This window comes from Myotis yumanensis, unplaced genomic scaffold, assembly GCF_028538775.1.
Source record: "Myotis yumanensis isolate MYYU_CA2020_CCGP unplaced genomic scaffold, mMyoYum1.0.hap1 SCAF_14, whole genome shotgun sequence".
NCBI lineage: Eukaryota > Metazoa > Chordata > Mammalia > Chiroptera > Vespertilionidae > Myotis > Myotis yumanensis.
In genome coordinates, this window is record NW_027223765.1 from 40866644 (window position 1) to 40885443 (window position 18800).

Genomic DNA, 18800 nt, shown 5'->3' on the forward strand with positions numbered 1-18800 from the left:
TCCATCCCGCTCCGGGCCGCCTGTGACTGTGCCGTGTTTGACCGATGGCAGAGCTTTCCCACCTTTCATTTAATCTGATTTTCATTGTAGCCTGGTGGGTGGGGTGACCACCCTTGCTTTATAGAGAAGCAGAAGGGGTAAGTGACTCAGCCAGGGGTAAGTGACCCAGCTGTACAGACTAGAATTGGACTTAGGACACAAATGTCATCTAAAGTTTGTACTTTTAAACCAAAGGGGAAGAAAACCAAAGGCAAACTGACTGTTCTAGCCAGCTTCTTCATATAACGATGGTGTTAAAGTACCCACTGGAGGCCTGCTAAGTACATGCTTCATTAATACCTGCAGAGAGAAAAATGACCTCGGCTTCCATCTCTGCTCGGAGCCGAGGCCACCTGCTGGCCACCCTCCTGTGGTTTGCCCCCAGAGTTTCACTAGAGATTGAATGGCTTATTGAGACCCTGTGATAGCAGCTCCGTGGCTCCCCAGTCACCTCCTTCTGAGGGTCTTTCAGCAAGCCTGGCCTGCATGTGACCTGGCCACTTGACAAAACAGCCGCTGCTCTTGGGGGGGTGTCTTCCAGGGGTCTCTGGCCTCACAGAACCTCCTGCCACCACCTGTGTCTGGGCTTTGCTCATCAGGGCCCAGGGAATCATAGTCCTACAGCTGGAAGAACTCATCTGTGCAGCCTGCTCTTTTTACAGCCGAGAGACGGAGGTCACACCCCGAAGCCCCTTTCATGGCCTCCCTTGAGTAGTCCACTCAGCCTTACCCAGTCCCTCCTACCTGCCCCCCACTCCCTGTGCTCCCGATCTTTGGGCTGCTCCTCACCCTCACTGCCTTGCCTGTGTGCATATCCCTTACTGACTGGATGCACCTACCCACCGTCGTGAGTGGGAGGCTTCGGTTAGGAAATAGGACGGCTATGTTCAGAGGCTTTTCCCTGACACTTAGGGACGGTTTCCCGAAAGAGGGCAAAGCCATGGGCCCCTTGTATTATTGCTATGGACTGAACGTTTGCATCCCCCCAGATTTGTATGTGGAAGCCTCACCCCCAACATGTTGGCATTTAGAGATGGGGCCTTTCAGAGGTAATTAGGGTGGGGCCCTCATGATAGGATTAGTGCCCTTATAAGAAGAGCTGAAGAGAGGGGTCTCTCTCTCATTCCCTCTTTACACATACATGTATCAGGCAAAGGCCAGATGAGGACATAGTGAGAAGTCAGCCCTCTGCGAGCCAGGGAGCTCTCACCAGACCAGCCAGCACCTTGACCTTGGACTCTCCAGCTCCAGAACTGTGAGAAATAAATCTGCTGTTAAGCCACCCCGTCTATGGTATGTTGTTATGGCAGCCTGAGCAGACTAACATAATTATGGGACTTCTTAGCAGGAAGAGACATGGAGTAATGTTTGGTCAAAACTTCTCATTTTGCCTACTTATTTATTCATTTATAAATATGAGTATCTATTTTTGTGACAGGCCTTCGAAATACAATGATGCATGAAACAGAAATGGTCTCTGATCTTAGAGAAATTATCACTTACTGGGGGATACGATACTGAAGAGATTTTTTTAAAGAATTTAAAATTTGCAAATAAAGTTATGAAGAAGTGTAATGAGTTTTGACAGCACCTAACAGCAGGCCCTGATTTTGTCTGGGAGGTCAGCAGGGGTTTCACTGAGAAAGTGTCATTTAAGCTGAGCCTTGAAGGAAGAGTAGAACTTAGCCCAGTGAAAGCAGGATGGGGGAAACCATTCTAGAAAGAGGGGACGGGAAGTAGACCTGAACTGGGCTCGTAGAAAACAGATATTATGTATGACTCCAAGTTAATTCCAGTCAGCAGTGCTGGGCTTGTTGTGTGCTCACTGATTGGCGGCGGGCGGGGGTAGGGGGCCTCCATATGTTGGGGGAGGCACACTGTGTGGGGGAAGCAGACGGGCAAAGGCATGGAGGTGGGCAAGCATCAGCATGGCCGGTCCTGGCCCCTCCCACTCCCTGCCAGTTGCAGTTTCTGTTTCTCAAGGTTCTGTGTAGAGGTAACTGGTTTAGAGACTGTTGGTAGAGCCTTTCCTGTTTGGTGAAACTTCGATGTTTAAAGAAAATAAGTCAGGTTTCAGGATTAAATTTGGTGCCTTTATTTCTTTGGTGGCTTGAGGTCTCATGAGGGACTTTCATTCATATATAGATAGATTGGTATCTGATTAAGAGGAATTGGTGGTTTCTTTCTTTCTTTTTCTTTTTTTTTTTATTAGCTACTAGCTTTTTAACAAAGTATGTTTTTATTGATTTTCAGAGAGAGGAAGGGAGAGGGAGAGAGAGAGAGAGAGAAACATCAATGAGAGAGACATTCATAGGCTGCGGCTGCCTCCTACACACCCCCTATCAGGAATGGAGCCCACAACAGGGGCATGTGCCCTGACGGAATAAAACCAGTGACCTCCTGGTGCATGGGATGACGTTCAACCAAATGAGCCACACTGGCCGGGCTGGTGGTTTCTTAAAAGGAGGTTTGACTGGCCCTGCCCACCCAGGATCCCCTGTCACGTGACTCTGCCTGGCAAATGCAGACATTGAGGTGCAGGGATCATTTACTCTCTTTGTTTAGCCTGGGATAGGACTTTAAGGGGCAGCCCAGCCCTGGGACACCTTGGTTCCGGTCCACTTCTGGAGGGCTCTTGCCTGCCTCTTTTCAGCCCATTCCTTCATCCTTGCTGCTGTTGCTTCCGCCGTGCTCTCTTCCATCCTGCACAGACTCCATGCCTTCTCCATGACACCTCACCGGCCCCTCAGCTCCGTGCCCACTCCAGCCTCGCCCAGTTAGGAATCCGGCTTCCTTCTCACATGACTAACTCAACATGCTTTCCTCAAATGAGCAACTTTGTGTGTGTGTGTGAAGTAAATAATGACCCCCCCGCTTCCCATAATTGTTGTTTTGCGAGATGTTCTTTACACGACATTTGCTTAACGTGGAGGGGCATTTGTTGGGTAGGAGTCCTTTTTAACAGCGGGACCGGGGACCAGGGCAACACTGGCTTTTAGGCAGAGGGTCTGCCTTGCTCTCCAGGCTGATGTTGAGTTGGCTCTATGGCAGCACCTCTGTGATAAAGCATCACATTAAATCAAGTTGTATTTCTTGTAGTCAGTTTCATCCAGCAGTGCACTGAGGATTCTGAAAAGAGAAACCAAATTCTATAAAAAGGAGAGAGAAGAGGACAAGAGAGGGGGATAAAAGAGCCCTCAACAATTCAGTTATACAAATGGGCCTTGTATTATTGTGGCAAAATTACTTATAAATGAAAGCCAAAGAGGAAAAACAAGCAGTGTTGGTAGGTGTACTCTCTGTTCCTTGTCTTGTTTTTCTGCTCTAAAGCATAGCACTGTGTTGACGTAGGCATGTAACTGCTATGAATATTGATGGCAGCAAAAGCTTCCTCCCCCTGTCTGGCCTAGTAAATAAAGCAGAAGGGATAAAAGGGGGGGCGAAATTATAAAATCAGCGTGCTGTTTTCAGCTTATCCTGTGCCCTTAGAACTCCAAGTCTCCAAAACATATCAAAAATCCACATTTGGTGGCCAGGGTCTAATTTCAGTACAGTGGATTGCTATTTTCAGGGATTGTTGCTTCTGCTTAAAACAACAGAATAGCTCTTCCTTTTAGCTCTCAAAGTTAACGTCACTGCCTCACGGAAGCCCTCCTGGGTGTCTACTCCCCACCCAATAGCAAAGTGGACCCCTGTTCCCCAGAACATCCACAGTGGAGTGAATGCCCCTCCCATGGCAGCACCCGCTCAGGGACATGGCAGTGCACAGGAGAGGAGTCGGGTGTTCATGGAGGTTACAGGGAGTATGGAGAGTGACCAGAGGCCTTGGAGGTCTGCGTGTGGCAGGAAGGGGGAATGCATGCTGCTGCTCTGGGAGCATTTTGCAACCTGCTCACCTCAGCCTGGACTGGGGGAGGCGATGATGTCATAGCCAAGGAAGTTCTCCACCGCCTGAAGGAAGGATTGGGGTGCATGGGATGAGCGAACCCCAGGACAGGGCCTGGTTTTTTTGGAAGGTCTGGAGGAAGCATGGTCTGGAGGCTGTGGAGGAGCTAGGCTTTAAAAAATGTATAATTGGCATACAACGTTATATTAGTTTCAGGTATACATCATAGTGATTTGACATTTATATACCTTACACTGTGATCACCCTTGTAAGTCTAGTACCCATCTGACACTGTGCAAAGTTATTACGATATTATTGAATACATTCCCTGTGCTGTGTATTACAGCCCTGTAGCATATTTATGTTATAACTGGAAGCTCATACCTCTTACTACCCTTCACCTTTTCCACCCGTCCCCCTATCTCCCTCCCCTCTGGCAACTCTCAGTTTGTTCTCTATTTTATTTATTTTTACTATTTAAATTTATTTTATTTTTATTGGATTTATTGTGGTGACATTTGTTAATAAAATTATATCAGTTTCCGGGGTACAATTCCATAATACATTATCTGTATATTGTTTTGTGTGTTCACCACCCCAAGTCAAGTTTCCTTCCATCATTTAATCCCTCCTTTACCTTTCGTCTCTGTTTCGATGAGTCTGTTTTTGTTGTTTTGTTTATTCTTTTTAGATTTGACATGTAAGTGAAATAATAGGTATTTGTCTTTCTCTGTTTGATTTATTTCACTTAACATAATGCTCTCTAGGTCCATCCATGTTGTTGCAAATGGCAAGATTTCGTTCTGTTTTATTGCTGAGTAATATTCCACCGTGTATATATATATACCACATCTTCTTTATCCATTCATCTATTGATGGATACCTAGGTTGCTTCTATATCTTGGCTATTGTAAATCATGCTGTGGTAAACATAGGGATGCGTATCAAACTGGACTTTTAAAATGGAAAACCCACTGACTCTGGCTAGCTCACTGCACAAAAGAATCTGTTAGGCTGCCATGACCGTGTGCTGAGGATGAAAGGGCACTCTGAGGGCAGGTTAGGAATGGCAGGGACCGGGAAGGAAGAACTGGTAAACTGGTTTTCTGGCAGAACCACTGGGGAGTCGGGAGTGGGGGTGAAGGCTGGGGTACTGTAGTGGTCGATGGTTCCCCTGGTGCTAAAGAGGAAGGATGCCAGGAGAAGACGTGCAGAAGTTCAGCTGGGGACTGGAACTGGCCAGCAGCAGAGGGGTAGCACTGGTGGCAGATGGCCGGAGCCCAGGGTGGCTGAGGCAAAAGAGCAGTCATATACATGTAACAAAGCAGGGGCCTTGCAGGGGAGAAGTGGATGAGCCCTTTGGCCTTATCAGACGGCCAATGATGCAGACTTGCTCTTTGTCACTTACCTCTCTGGGGAACTGTCTCTGTGTGCACGTTAGAAACCGCCCCTCGCCCCTTCCCCCACCAGGCTAAGCCTTTCGAGGCTGGGGACCACAGTGGAGACTTTTTCCTACCTGGCTCTGGGTATGGGTCCGCCAAGCAGAAGAGATGCTCACTGTTTGCTGGGCCAGGCCGACTTGACCTCGTGCACCAGGCATCTTAATAAGTGAATTCCTGGCTTCCTTTTTTCCTGGTGTTGGTGACTTTCTTCAGGTCCCACAGCGTAGAGTTCATATCAGTAGAGGACGTTATGGCCCATATGGAAGAGTTTCATTCCTGAGGATTTTTCATCTAGTTATTATTTAAGTAGCTTCTTACCAGGGAATGCCTCTTGTAAAATTAATCACACACATCTTGGTCGGCCCATATTTCTAGGAAAGCTGAGGTTGTATAAAGAAAACTTTTAAAAAAGAGGAAAAAGTCAACATTTTTATACTGATGGGTGTGTTTTCTGTATCCGTGGAGATGCAGGAGTTGGAACTGGGAAGGTTCACGTAGCCCAGGACGGAGTCTCGGAGGTCTGTGGCAATGGCGTGGGAATGACTGCTGAGCAGAGAAGGTTGAGCCTGGCTTGGGAACATGCGTGGTGACCACTCAGCACTCAGCAGGGTCATCCGAGAAAGGTGGCAGGCCGATAAGCAGACTGTGGCCTTCCCATCCTGAATTCACCCCCGTCACTGTGCGTGTGGATGAGGAAACGTAGGTCCAGAGGAGAGGTGGGGCTTTGCCAAGGTCACCGTGCTGCTCAGTGACAAAGCTGACCCTGACTCAGACGTCAGATATAAACCCACGATCAAGAGAGGGTCAAAGCAGACACATCTTCCTCTCTCCCGCAGGACGTTCCCTTCAAAGCAGCCATTGGGATCTTTGCTGCACCTCGTGCTTTTCTGGGCCCGGTTTGGCAGCCTCAGGAGGAAACATGCTGCGTTTTGCAAATGTGTGCAAATAACAAGCGTGCCTGTTATGTCCTAGCAGTCTCATTGCACATGCATCAGGGCAGGTGGCAAAATGCAATCACGCAGCCCCCAGTGAAAAGAGGGTTATGCTTAGCTGCTTATGAGGAATTCAGTGTGAGAAGGAACATGCCTCCCTGGCCCAGGTGCAGTGTAAATGGTTCCATTTCTCGTAATGAAAATGTGACTTGGAGAAAAATGCTTGGAAATTGATTCTAATATTTTAATCTGTATTTTTAAAATCTTTTCTCCTTCTTCTCCTCCCCCCTCCCTTTTCTTTGTTTTTCTTCACAGGAAAAAGTAGAATATGCCTTCCTGATTATTTTTACAGTCGAGACATTTTTGAAGATTATAGCTTATGGATTATTGCTACATCCTAATGCTTATGTTAGGAATGGATGGAATTTACTGGATTTTGTTATAGTAATAGTAGGGTAAGTCTCTTTTATTTTGCGGGAGATGTTTGTTTGGAAAATGGGAGGCGGGAGGGACAGAAGAACTGCGTCTTTTGAGGTAATGTGGTTACTCCTCTGTGCCGGTGATTGCAGCCAGACCTGTCAGGAGTTCTTTGAAGACTGGTGATGCTGCTGGCAATCTCCAGGCAGAACTGGTTTGAAATGCTCTCATGGTTTTGCCCTGACCGGTGTGGTTCAATGGTCATAGCGTCAGGCCATACACCAAAGGGTTGAGGGTTCTATTCCCAGTCAAGGGCACATACCTGGGTTGCAACTTTGATCCCCAGCCCCGGTCAGGGCACATTGCAGGAGGCAACCAATCGATGTGTCTCTGACATCGATGGTTCTCTCTCTCTCTTTCCCCTCCCTCCCACCCTTTCACTCTCTCTAGAAATCAATGGAAAAAATATCCTCAGGTGAGGACAAAAAAAGAAAAGAAAAGAAAAGAAATATTTCATGTTTTTTACACGTGCTTTCAGAAACGGCTATAGCAGGAAGTCTAAGCTCCTGATGTGAGAGGGTTCATCTTACAGGGCCTCTGGCTTCTGCAAATAGGCCAGCCCAACTGGTGATTTGAGTCAAATGTGTAGAGCTCTTATATTTAGCACCCTGTTAAGTATTTTAAAAAAAACCTCAGAATAGTAAAAAAGTAATAAATCCTTATAGCAGTGAGGTACTCTGCTGTTTAACATCCCTTGAGCAAAGCTATTAATTCTTTCTGCTGACTTGTGGGGAAAAACTTTGGCATGCTACTATCCCATTTTAAATAACAAAACAAGTGTCTGAATAATATCAGATACCTGGCATGAAATGAAATAAGCCAGAAAATGCAGAGAGGCAGGCATTATCCGAAATCCTGTCACAGGAAGAAGACACCAACAGTTTTATTTAAAGGAAAATGGTCAAATGAAAACCAGTGGCCTGTGTTATTCTGGTCCTGCCACACCTGGAAATGTGGCCAGCAAGAGAAAAACGAATCAGTGTCGGAGGAATGCTGGATCTTTGGACCAAATACCCACACGGAAAAAGAAACTAGATCCCATCGCTGAGTCTTCGTTACCCAGCTACAAAATGGGTTGCTCCTAAAATTACATTTGGTCTTAGAGAGAGAGACTGTTAAATGACCTCTCTGTTTTCATCGCTTTGACTTGTTCAGTTACCTTTTATAGTTGAGCAAGATAATTTATCTTTTGGATTATTCTTTTATCATGAATCCTTTGGCTTTTTATGGGAGACTAATCTAGTTGGATATTGGGAGAGTGGGAAAACTTTTGAGCCTCTAATTTCAAACCTTTGAAGTTAAAATAGGATCCGCAATGGTGGCCCAGTGGGATAATTAGACTTATGGGAAATAAGTTAGCTTTTGCAAAACTCACCATAGTATATTGGCATCTAAGGTATGACAGCCAAGGTAGTGCAGCTAAAATGAATAGGTGATAGATATGTATCATACCTTCCTGTATCTGGTGAACTCTAACAGGAATGGCTAGCAGGAACCTTGCAGGTCTCTTGATTCTGGAATAATCTTGCTGTGCCTCTCCTGGCCCTGGAGGATGGAGATTCTTAGCTCCATTTCTTTGTCCCTACCCTTCAGTCACCTTGGCTTTCTGCCTGGAGACATTTTTCAGGCTGTAGTACAGCACAGAGAGGGAACCAGGTACAATGTGGTGGTCTCCTTAGGTTGAGACAGAAACAAGAGGTCAGGGAGTCTGAGGTGGCTGAAATTTGAGAGGCCTAGTGTGGAAGGGGAGGGAGCTATTCAGAGAAAGAGCTCTATAAATATGCCTTGGGGTCCTCTTGAGTTTTGACTGAATGTTCAGATACAATTACGCGGGGTGAGATTCTGTGAGGCCAGGCAAAGAACACTGTTAAGGAACACCAACCAGCGTGGAAAGATGTCATTGAACACCCTGGAATGTCAGTAGAGACTCCAGAGGGACATTAGTATTGGGGATAAACTACCTCCAGGCAGAGGTTGACAAACTATGGCCAACAGGCCAAATCCAGCCTGCCACTGATTTTTGTAAATAAGGTTTTATTCTAACAGTGTCATATATTTGTTCACAGCGTTAAATTGAGTAGTTTAGATCCACAATGTTTACAATACAGGATGGGGAAAAAGTAGGTTTACAGTTGTGAATATGTGAAACACAGAGTTTATTCTTGGGTTATTATTAATTATTGTATTATTTTCCATATGAACAAGTGTAAACCGACTTTTGCCCCACCCTGTACTTGCTATCTGGCCCTTTGCGAAATAAATTTGCCAGCCTCTGCTGCAGAGTAAGGACTACCTGAAACCCTTACTGATAATGTTTGGAAAGAAGCCTGAAAAGGAGGAAACTGATATGCAAGTAACCTAACTGCCCATTAAAGAAAACGCCACACTCTTTAAAAGAAGACAACAAAATCCAGGCATTTTATACTGTGTCTAGCATCCAGCCAAATATCACTAGGCATCTGAAGAACTGTGGCCCATAACCAGGAGGAAATTCCATCAATAGAAACAGACCTGGAAATGACAGAGATGATGGAATTTGTAGAGAATTATTTTACAGAACTTTAAAAATAGCTATTATAAATATGCTTATGGACTTAAAGGAATGAATGACTACAGTGATGGAAGATGGGACAATATAAAAAAAAAACCCAAATGGGATTTTGAGAGCTGACAAATATCTGAAATGAAAGTTCTCTGGATTGGCTTAATAGCAGGTTAGACACAATAGAAGAAAAAATATCAAGGATTACGAAGACATTGCAGTAACACAAAGAGTAATGATGGATACAAATATGAATACACCTGGTGACTCGTGGGACAATATCAAGTGCTTTAGCATACATATATTTGGCATCCCAGAAGAGAGGAGATAGAGGGGAGACAGCAAAAAATATTTTAAGGAATGGCTCCAACTTTTCTAAATGCGATAAAAAATATAAACTAAAAAAATCCAAGAAATTCAAGCAAAATAAGCATGAAGAAAGCTATATCAAGGCACTTTATAATCATAATTGAATTGCTCAAAACAAAAGAGGAAATCTTAAAAGCAATCAGAGAAAAAAGATGTTACAGACTTTTTGTAAGCAGCTATGCAAGCCAGCAAGCACTACAGCGACATCTTTAAAGTGCTAGGGAACCTAATTTTTTTATTAAGTGAAGAGATCTCCAAATTGAAATAAAAAAAAAAAAACCCAAAACTTTTTCAGACAAACCAAAGCTGAGAATTCATCACCAGTAGATCTGCATCTCAACAAATGTTAAAGGAATATCTTCACACTGAAGGAAAATGACACCAGAAAGAAATGTGGATCTACAAAAAGGAATAAAGAATGTCAGAAAGGGTAATTATCTAGATACATATTAAAACACATTTCTCATTTTAAAATCTCTTTAAAATTAATTTTATTATTCAAAGCATAAAGAATAACAATGTATTATGGGGCTTATAGCTTCTATAAAAGTAAAATACATAATAGTACAAAGGGCAGGAACAAGGAAAAAGAGCCATATACTACTGCAAAGTGCTTGTATGGTAGGTGAAGTGACAAAATATTATTTGAAGGTAGACTGTGATAAGTTAAAGATGTATATTGTAAACCCTGGAGTGTGGGCCAGCAAACTTCAGCCCATAGACCAAATCTGGTTTATTGCCATTCCCTCCTCCCCCCACATTGACAAGTGTCTTGCTGTTTGCTTTAATAGATAAAATTTTATTGGAAGATAGTCACATTCATTCATGTCTATGGCTATTTGGTGTTAGGATGGCAAAGTTGAGTAGTTGTGACGGAGACTCTATGGCCTGCAAATCCTACAAGGGATACTCTCTGGCACTTTAGAGAAGTTTTTTGCTGACATTTGTTCTAAAGGAGCCACTAGAAAAATAATGAGATATAACTAACAGGCGTGTATTGGAGGAGATTAAATGTTTTTTGTTTGTTTGTTTTTAAAAAAGCTCAACCCAAAAAAGACAGAGAAAGAAAAACTAACAACGGACAGAGCAATAGAAAAGAAATAACAAGATGGTAGATTTAAACCCAGATTTATAAACTCTTATTAGAACCCAGAGTTTATCAGATTTTATATGTTAAAAAGTCCCCACTCTATAGTGTCTATAAAAACTACTTTAAATATAAAGACACAAACAATTTTAAAGTAAAAGGACAGAAAAATACATAAAATGCAAAAATTAAGAAAAGCCTGAGTGGCTATATTAACATCCAACAAAGTAGACTTAAAAACAAGGGATATTATCAAGAATAAAGAGAGAAATTTCATAATAATAAAGGTTGTCATTTAATCCCAGAAGATGTAATAATCCTAAATATATATGTGCCTAATAACAGAGCTTGAAAACACACAAAGACAAAACTGATAGACCTGGAAGGAGGAATAGACAAATCTAGTTGTAATTGTACATTTTAATACCCTTGAGGAGTGTTGATAGAACATGTAGACAGAAAATCACTATGGGCAACAGGGAGGTTTGGGCAGTACCATCAATCAACTTGACTTGACATTTTTAGAACATTCCACCAACAAGAGTAGAATACACATTCTTTTCATAGGCACATGGAGTATTAACCAAGAGAGACATATCTGGGGACATAAAACAGGTCTGAGTGTATTTAAAAGGATGAAAATCAAATAAAGTTATGTTTTCTGAATGATTTAGCAATGTTTCTGGGTAAAAGGTCAGTATGAAAAAAACCCTGAGAATTTCTATGTAATAGTCATGAACTATTGGAAAATGAAATTTTAAAGACTGCTATTTACTGTTGCATTAACAAACATGAAATATGTAGGGATAGTGCATTGAAAATGACTAGACCTTTCTGAGAAACTAAAGAAGACCTAAATAAATGGAATGATGTACAGTGTCATAGATTAGAAAACTCCATATTGTTAGGATATCAGTTCTTCTTAAATTAAGCCACAGAGTGAATCCTAATCTAAATCCCAGCAAGATTGTTATATAGATTGACAAATTTATTTGAAAATTTAAATGGAAATTAGAGAGGCTCTAGAGTAGCTAAAGACATATTTAAGAACAAAGCTAGAACCTGATTTTAAGGCTTATAAAACTACAGTAAGTAGTCAAGACTGTGATATTGACATAAGGAGTAGACATCAAGATCAATGGAACAGAATAGAGTCTTGAAATAGACTCATAAAATTGGTTTTATTTTTATTATTTTTAAATTTATTTTTATTGATTTCATAGAGGAAGGGAGAGGGAGAGAGATAGAAACAACAATGATGAGAGAGAATCATTGATCAGCTGCCTCCTGCATGCCCCACACTGGGGATGGAGCCCGCAATCCAGGCATGTGCCCTGACCAGGAATTGAACCATGACCTCCTGGTTCATAGGTTGACGCTCGACCACTGAGCACACCAGGCCAAAAGCAATTCTTTTTTTTCCCCCCATAAAATTGGTTTTAGACAAAGGTTCCTTGATCATTCAATGGGTTGAGGAAGTTGTTTTCAGCAAATGGTGCTGGAACAACTATTTCCCCCATATATAAAAAAAGACTCTATTCTTACCTCATACTGCATATAGATGCTACCTTAACAGATCCTAGACCTAGATGTGAAAGTTAAAACTATAAAATATTTAGGAGAAAATCTTTATGACCTTAGGGTAGGCAGAGATTTCTTAGGACACAAAAAGCACTAGACATAAAAGAAATCATTGAAAATTTGGACCTTATCAAAATTGAAAACGTTTCTTCAAAAGACAGTGTGAAGAAAATGAAAAAGTTATGTACCAATTGGGGAAAAAAAATCGCAGTACATACTGATTAAAGATTTGTATTTAGAATATATAAAGAACTCTTACAACTCAATAGTAAGAAGACAACCCAGTACATTAATGGGCAAAAGATATGAACAGATCTTCACAAAAGAAGATATGTAAATGGTCACCAAGCATCTGAAAAGATGTTCATCATTAGTAATTAGAGAAATGCAAATTAAAGCCACAAGGACAGCATTTTCATACCCACTAGTATTACTGAATGTAAAAAGATGGACACTACCAAATGTTAACCAAGATATGGAGCAACTGAAACTCATACACTGCTTGTAGAAATGGAAAATGGCACAATCATTTTGGGAAAGTTTGCCAATTTCTTACAATATTAATCAGATACTTACCATATGACCATATTACCAGTATTATTAGTAGGCACTTAGTCAAGATAAGGGAAAATACATGTTCACAAAGAGACTTTATTTCATAATAGAGAAAAGGTGGTGGAAACAACCCAAGTATCTCTCAACAGGTGAATGGGTAAGTCATTGTGGTATCACTCAACAATAAAAAGAAATGAACTGCTGATTAATGTAACAACTTGGATGACTCTCAAAAACATGGTGAGCAAAAGAAGATATAAAAGAACAAGCTGTACGATTCTGTTTATATAAGATTCAAGAAAAGGGAAAAAGCCCCAACTGATAATCAGCCAACCGCTACCCAAGGCTGTGCTTAGAAGGAGGAAGACTACAACAGGCGTAAGAGAACTTTTGGAGATACTGGATGTTTTGATTGTGGGGTCATTACTTAGGCTTATACTTTTGTCAAAACATGCCATTATATGCTTAAAATGGTTGTATTTTATTCTAAATTAGCAGCTATAACATTGTTTTTGAAAAAGTAAAAATTCAAGGAAGTTAAAGTATTAGAACTGGACTTGGTCTTTTTTTTTTCGTTAAATATGAAAAACGTTAGAACATTACAATATTCTTCTAAAATATGCACTAAATTGTAGTCAAAGAGTGGAAGAAAAGTTAAAAAGGGTGAAAAATTAAATGTCTTCATTGGAATCAAATTCCTACTCCCTAAAGTTTCCAACTACAAACTGTATCTCAATCCAATGGATTTTCCATTCCAAGTCAGCCATGACCTGCTTTTGTCAAGATTCCTAGTAACAGGGACATTGGGAAAGGAATTGATATGTCTAAACTGTGACCATAGGAGGATTCATTGGGTCTACCAGAGCTGATAGGAACGTTTGATCTGAGCCACAGTTATCGCATACCTCTGATTTTTTCGATGAACAGAGCGTTCAGGCTCTTCATTTAAGCTTTGTGAAGAAGGATGTGCAGTGCTCATTCTGGTGCTTCTGACTTGAGTCAGGTTAGGTAGCTGCTTGCCTATTTTCTCCTGTCTTAGGGTATATTATTTTTAATGTTTTTTTTAAATTGATTTTTAGACAGAGAAGGAGATGGGGCTTGGGGAAAGGGCGGGGGGAGATATCCAGATATGAGAGAAACAGCAATCGCTGCCTCCTGCATGCCACCTACTAGGGATCAAGCCCACAACCCAGGCAAGTCCCCTGACCAGGAGTAGAACTGGGGACCTTTTGGTGCATGGGATGGCACTCAACCAACTGAGCCACACAGGCCAGAGCTTGGGGTAAACTTTTAATAATAATCTAATATCAAATACTTTCTCCTCATGTCCTTATCTCTTTAGGCACATGGTACATTTTTTTTGGTTGGGGGTGGTGTTGAAGGGAGTAGAATCACAAAATATTAGGATGGGAAGGGTGTTGGGGCTCTGGATCATTTAATCCCATTTTCTCATTTTACACAGAGGACACTGAAGCCCAAGGATGGCGAGGGACTTGTTTTAATGCCTCCTAGCTCACCGGAAGGAAGCCAGCCCCAACCCCTGACCACTTCCACTCGTGGCTGTCTGGAAACAGCAGCCAGCTTCCCTCTCAGACTCGGCTTCCTCTAGTGGGAGAGGGACATTATTCACCTGTTCTCAAGGACACTGCTGAAGAACAGGGGATAAGGGACCACAGAGTGTACATTGCAAAACGCTGGCACTTGAAAGCAATCTTAAGTCACTACCTGCATAAATTACTTGCCTACCCCTTTGGGATGAAAATTCCTGTGGCTGCCACATTTCAGAAAAGTTTGAGGTTTTCTTTCTTCCCCTTTCTTTCTTTGTTTTTGTGAAGCTGTAAACTTGTTTGGAGGGAGACTTTGAACTTTAGCCTTGCTGCAGGGGTTTACAGTCATTAAAAAACTATGCTAATGAGAGAAACCTGTCATCTGAAGCTTTGAAAAGGTAGAGACGGACTCGGTTCCCCCCTAACCCGCCTGGGTTCATTGCTAATTGCTGCAGTGTTACTAAAACAAACGCCTGGACTTTCAGTGCCCCGGAATGGCATGTCTGTGCCGGGTCAGGGCTGCACTTCAGACCACCCTGTGTTTTATGGACGTGGTGTCTTGGCCATCCAGAGGCGTGCCAGTGGGGGCCGAGTTTCTGCTTTGGCTGCTAATTAAACTTTAGAAACCTTTTCTTTGTTGCCGGGCCAATCATTCCCACAATCTGATTGGCTGGAGTTGATTCTATTTGAAATGGGCAAATTTATATTTATTCTGAAAAAACAAGCAGCAATTCCAAAGAACAAATGTTTATTTGAAAGAGCAAAAGTAACTGTCAAATGAGCAGATCGCTTGGAAACAGCTTTATCCGAAAAACCTTCTGAGAGTAGGAAAAAATTTGTCGTGGCTGCCAGATACCGCGTTATTCACATTTCAAAAAAGAAATGCTGGTCTTCAAACCTCAGGTTGCTGCGTTTGGCCTTTGCACAGCTCCCTGGCCCCTGGTTTACATCATTCCGCACACGTCCCTATGAGGGTGGAGGTGGTATATGGCGAGCTTATCGATGAAGATGTGGGACTTCGAAGTCAATATTCATACATTGAATTATTCATCAGATATTTTTGAGCACCTCTTACATATCAGGAACTGTTTGCTAGAAGAGACTCAATGAACAAATGAACAGCACAGGCTAAAATTCCTTGCCCTATGGAACCTACATCCTCATGGGGCCAACATACCTGGATCCACGCGTTCGTTCTGCCACTGGTTTTGTGAACTTGGGCACGTCCCTTGCTCCCAGGAAGTTTGATTTCTCAGCTGTAAAATGGTGTTAATAATAAGTGCTACTGCAGAATGGTTTGTGAAGATTAATGAGATAATGTACATAAAGTAGGCAGCACCTGGTGAGTGCTCAGAAATGGCAGCCGTTATGATTATTGTTGTCGTTATTCCTATGGGGCAATTCCGTTTGTCATCGTTGGACCCCAGTGAGCCCCCTCTGCCATGCTGGTGGACTTGCCTGAGGATGTTCCCTTGGTAGGGAAACGGGAAATCATTCCCTGACCCAAATCACCTTCCGGGGTCACAGCCCGGTTCTTGCCTTGGCCTTGCTTTCCCTTTATTTAAGCAGCAGCCACGCAGAATTAGCCCTTGTTCAGAAATAACTACTGCTATCATCCTGTTTTGCTTCCCTGGGTGACAGACTCTAACGTTTCTTCCTCTCTTCTTCTTTCAGGTTGTTTAGTGTAATTTTGGAACAATTAACCAAAGAAACAGAAGGCGGTAACCACTCCGGTGGCAAATCAGGAGGCTTTGACGTCAAAGCCCTCCGCGCCTTTCGGGTGTTACGGCCACTGCGACTAGTATCAGGAGTGCCCAGTAAGCACGCTTTTTTTCCTAAAGCCGGGGTGTTGTTGATTTTGATTTTTCCCTTCTGGGTGGGTCTCAGGAATGTGAGCCGAGTGCTGCAGGTGAGTTGCGGTGGCCCGGCCCAGGCTCTGCGGGTGACCCGGAGGCCTTCGCGGGTTACAATGCACTTCGGCTTGAGTTGTCGCTGGATCCCGTGACAGCCCCGAGAGGAGCTGGCAGCCATGTGCCATCCCAACTTTGTAAAAGAGGAGACGGAGCAAGTGGTGGCATGAGGCCTGAGTACAGGCTTCCTGATTCGAATCTGGTTTCCTTCTGCGACAGCACCCTGGCCGTCACCTCCTCCGAAAGTGGTGGCTTATCCAGGGCTCCACTCCCCGCCTCTCTTCAATGTGAGGAGTGACGGGGGCTGCACTTCCAGAAACTCGGCTCTCTACTCTTAGGGACTGTGCCTGTCCTGCTCTGGGGAAGAGGTGAATGCTTTTGTGCCCCCCAACCCACCCCCCTGCAAGGAGGGCAGGCTAGAACCTGCTGGAAGGTGGTTTAAAGACTGGAGATAGTGCAGGGAGAGCCCCAGCACGAGGTCTGGAGCACAAGGAGCCCCTCAGGGTGAGAGGTGTCATCGCTGTGCACTTGGCGACGCTGCCTGTGTGTGCCAGGCCCTCGTGTGCTGCCTGCTGCAGACCAGGCCAGGCTGAGTGCCACCTGAGTGGGAACAGATGTCCTGTCTGTGCCCTGGCTGGGAGCGCAGGCTGCTGCTTCCATAAGGGGTGTGGGGTGTGCCTCCCGGGGCTCTGTTCCTGATGGGACACCCCCTCCCCTGCTGAGGACCTCAGAGGGTAGGTGTCCTAGCACCTTTCCCAGGACTGGGCGGGAGGATCGGGCCTGCAGGCCGTGCCTGTGTTCCACCCTCGGAAAGCCGTCAGAAGGACACAGACCATGGTCTGGCTCCTCCAGCAAGTCCCTGTGAGTTTTTATTAAACCTGTTGGCGCTCAGAACGCACCAGAAATTCTCTGGAAGAAAACACCCTTTCCAAATTTAACATTTTAAAATGTAGGAAGTGGTATTTTATGTGTACTTGTTTTTCCAGATGGTTCATTTATTTTCATTGAAAAAGATCAGCACAAGTCAAAACCACAGAACTGTCTGGAAGCAATTGAGAAAAATAGGAATACCTTGGAAATGACTGGCTCTGTTAGGGTGGAACATGGTTACATGAGAAGTTCAGTGAGCAAACACGTTCTTTCAGATGTAGTTGTTACAGCTTAATCTAATTTCCAAGTAACCAGACCCTCCCCCCCAGCAAATGGCAGGGAGCCTGCCTGGGTGTGTGTGTGCTGTGGCTTGCGTGCACGGCGGTGAGAACTCGGCACTTACTCGGCCAGGTCTGGCTCCCTTGCCTCGTGAGCTTGTCATTAAATAACTAGTCCAGCGCCCCCACAGCCTCTCAGGAACCAGTGCTTAACTGTGTTTCTTCCTTTTCCCCCCAAAATACCACTTTGAAACTTGACCAAGGTCTGCATCACGTTCTCCTGGGGGTCAGCAGGGAGAAAGGGACCTGAGTCTTGTGTGAGAAATTTTCAGCCGTATTTTAACAGCCCTGGAGGGAACACCCAAGCCTCTCGTCAGACCCAATGGGCTTTGGGGAGAGGGCTCGGGGGCTCTGGCTCATGCTGTTTCCCGTGCTGGTTAGCATCTGTGGCCCAGTGATTTCTTCTCAAGTACCTGAAATTGTTAAAGAGGCCTGGGAAAGTGTGACACTTATCTGGGAAATGTCTAGTCATTTCTAAAGAGAATTGAGACTGTCCTATAAGACAGGATTCTGTGTGTGTGTGTGTGTGTGTGAATGTATTTATCAAGTGGAAGGTAAAAAAATGCACATTTCAGAAGAGAGTAGTTCAGACATCTGTGGAGCCCTTAGCCACCCACACGCAGTTAACTGATGAGTGTTTATCGGAATCCCAGCCCATCGAAGTGGGAGAGATCCCTAGAGAGCATCCGCCCAACAGTATCACCTTTACATGAGGAAGCCGAGGCCTGCCATGGGGTAGTGACTTGTTGAGGTTCCTGTAGCCGGAGGGTGGCCAACAGGCCAGACCCACAGTCTCCCAGTTCCTGGTGTTCTTTCCACGTCACCCCTCTGCCTCTGTGATCAGAGCCCCCGTGAGCTCTGTACACATCGATAATATACAAGGAGCTTAATGTCACATAAAGTGTACAATTCACATTGAGATACAGCTTCATTATCTCACAAATGTGGCCAATCTGAAGTACAGTAGAGCCTTAAATATAAACATATTCGTGAAACACATGGCTCACTGCCGTGGAATTGAGAAGAGCTAACTGCTGAGTGGTGATTTGGGATGGCCTATCCACATCTAAAAAATAACAACAAAAAAACCCCTATCCGATTGGATTAAAGCAGGTGTTTTCTTTCCCCCTCTGTCTATTCTTTCTAGAAGATGAAAACATTAGCAATCATCTTAATGATCATTTTCCCCAAAAAGAAACCATTTGAGCACTTAAACATCCAAAGG

At 43.7% G+C, this 18800-nt stretch overlaps 1 protein-coding gene across 6 annotated transcripts in view; it reads left to right on the top strand.

Moving 5' to 3' along the window:
- CACNA1D (calcium voltage-gated channel subunit alpha1 D) overlaps positions 1-18800 on the top strand; it is a 295011-nt gene that overhangs the window by 132889 nt on the left and 143322 nt on the right. For all 6 annotated transcript variants that reach the window (XM_070390774.1, XM_070390775.1, XM_070390771.1 and 3 more), the window contains exons 4-5: positions 6615-6754; positions 16132-16274. In XM_070390774.1, coding sequence (XP_070246875.1) covers positions 6615-6754; positions 16132-16274 — 283 coding nt within the window. The remainder of the gene's footprint in view (positions 1-6614; positions 6755-16131; positions 16275-18800) is intronic.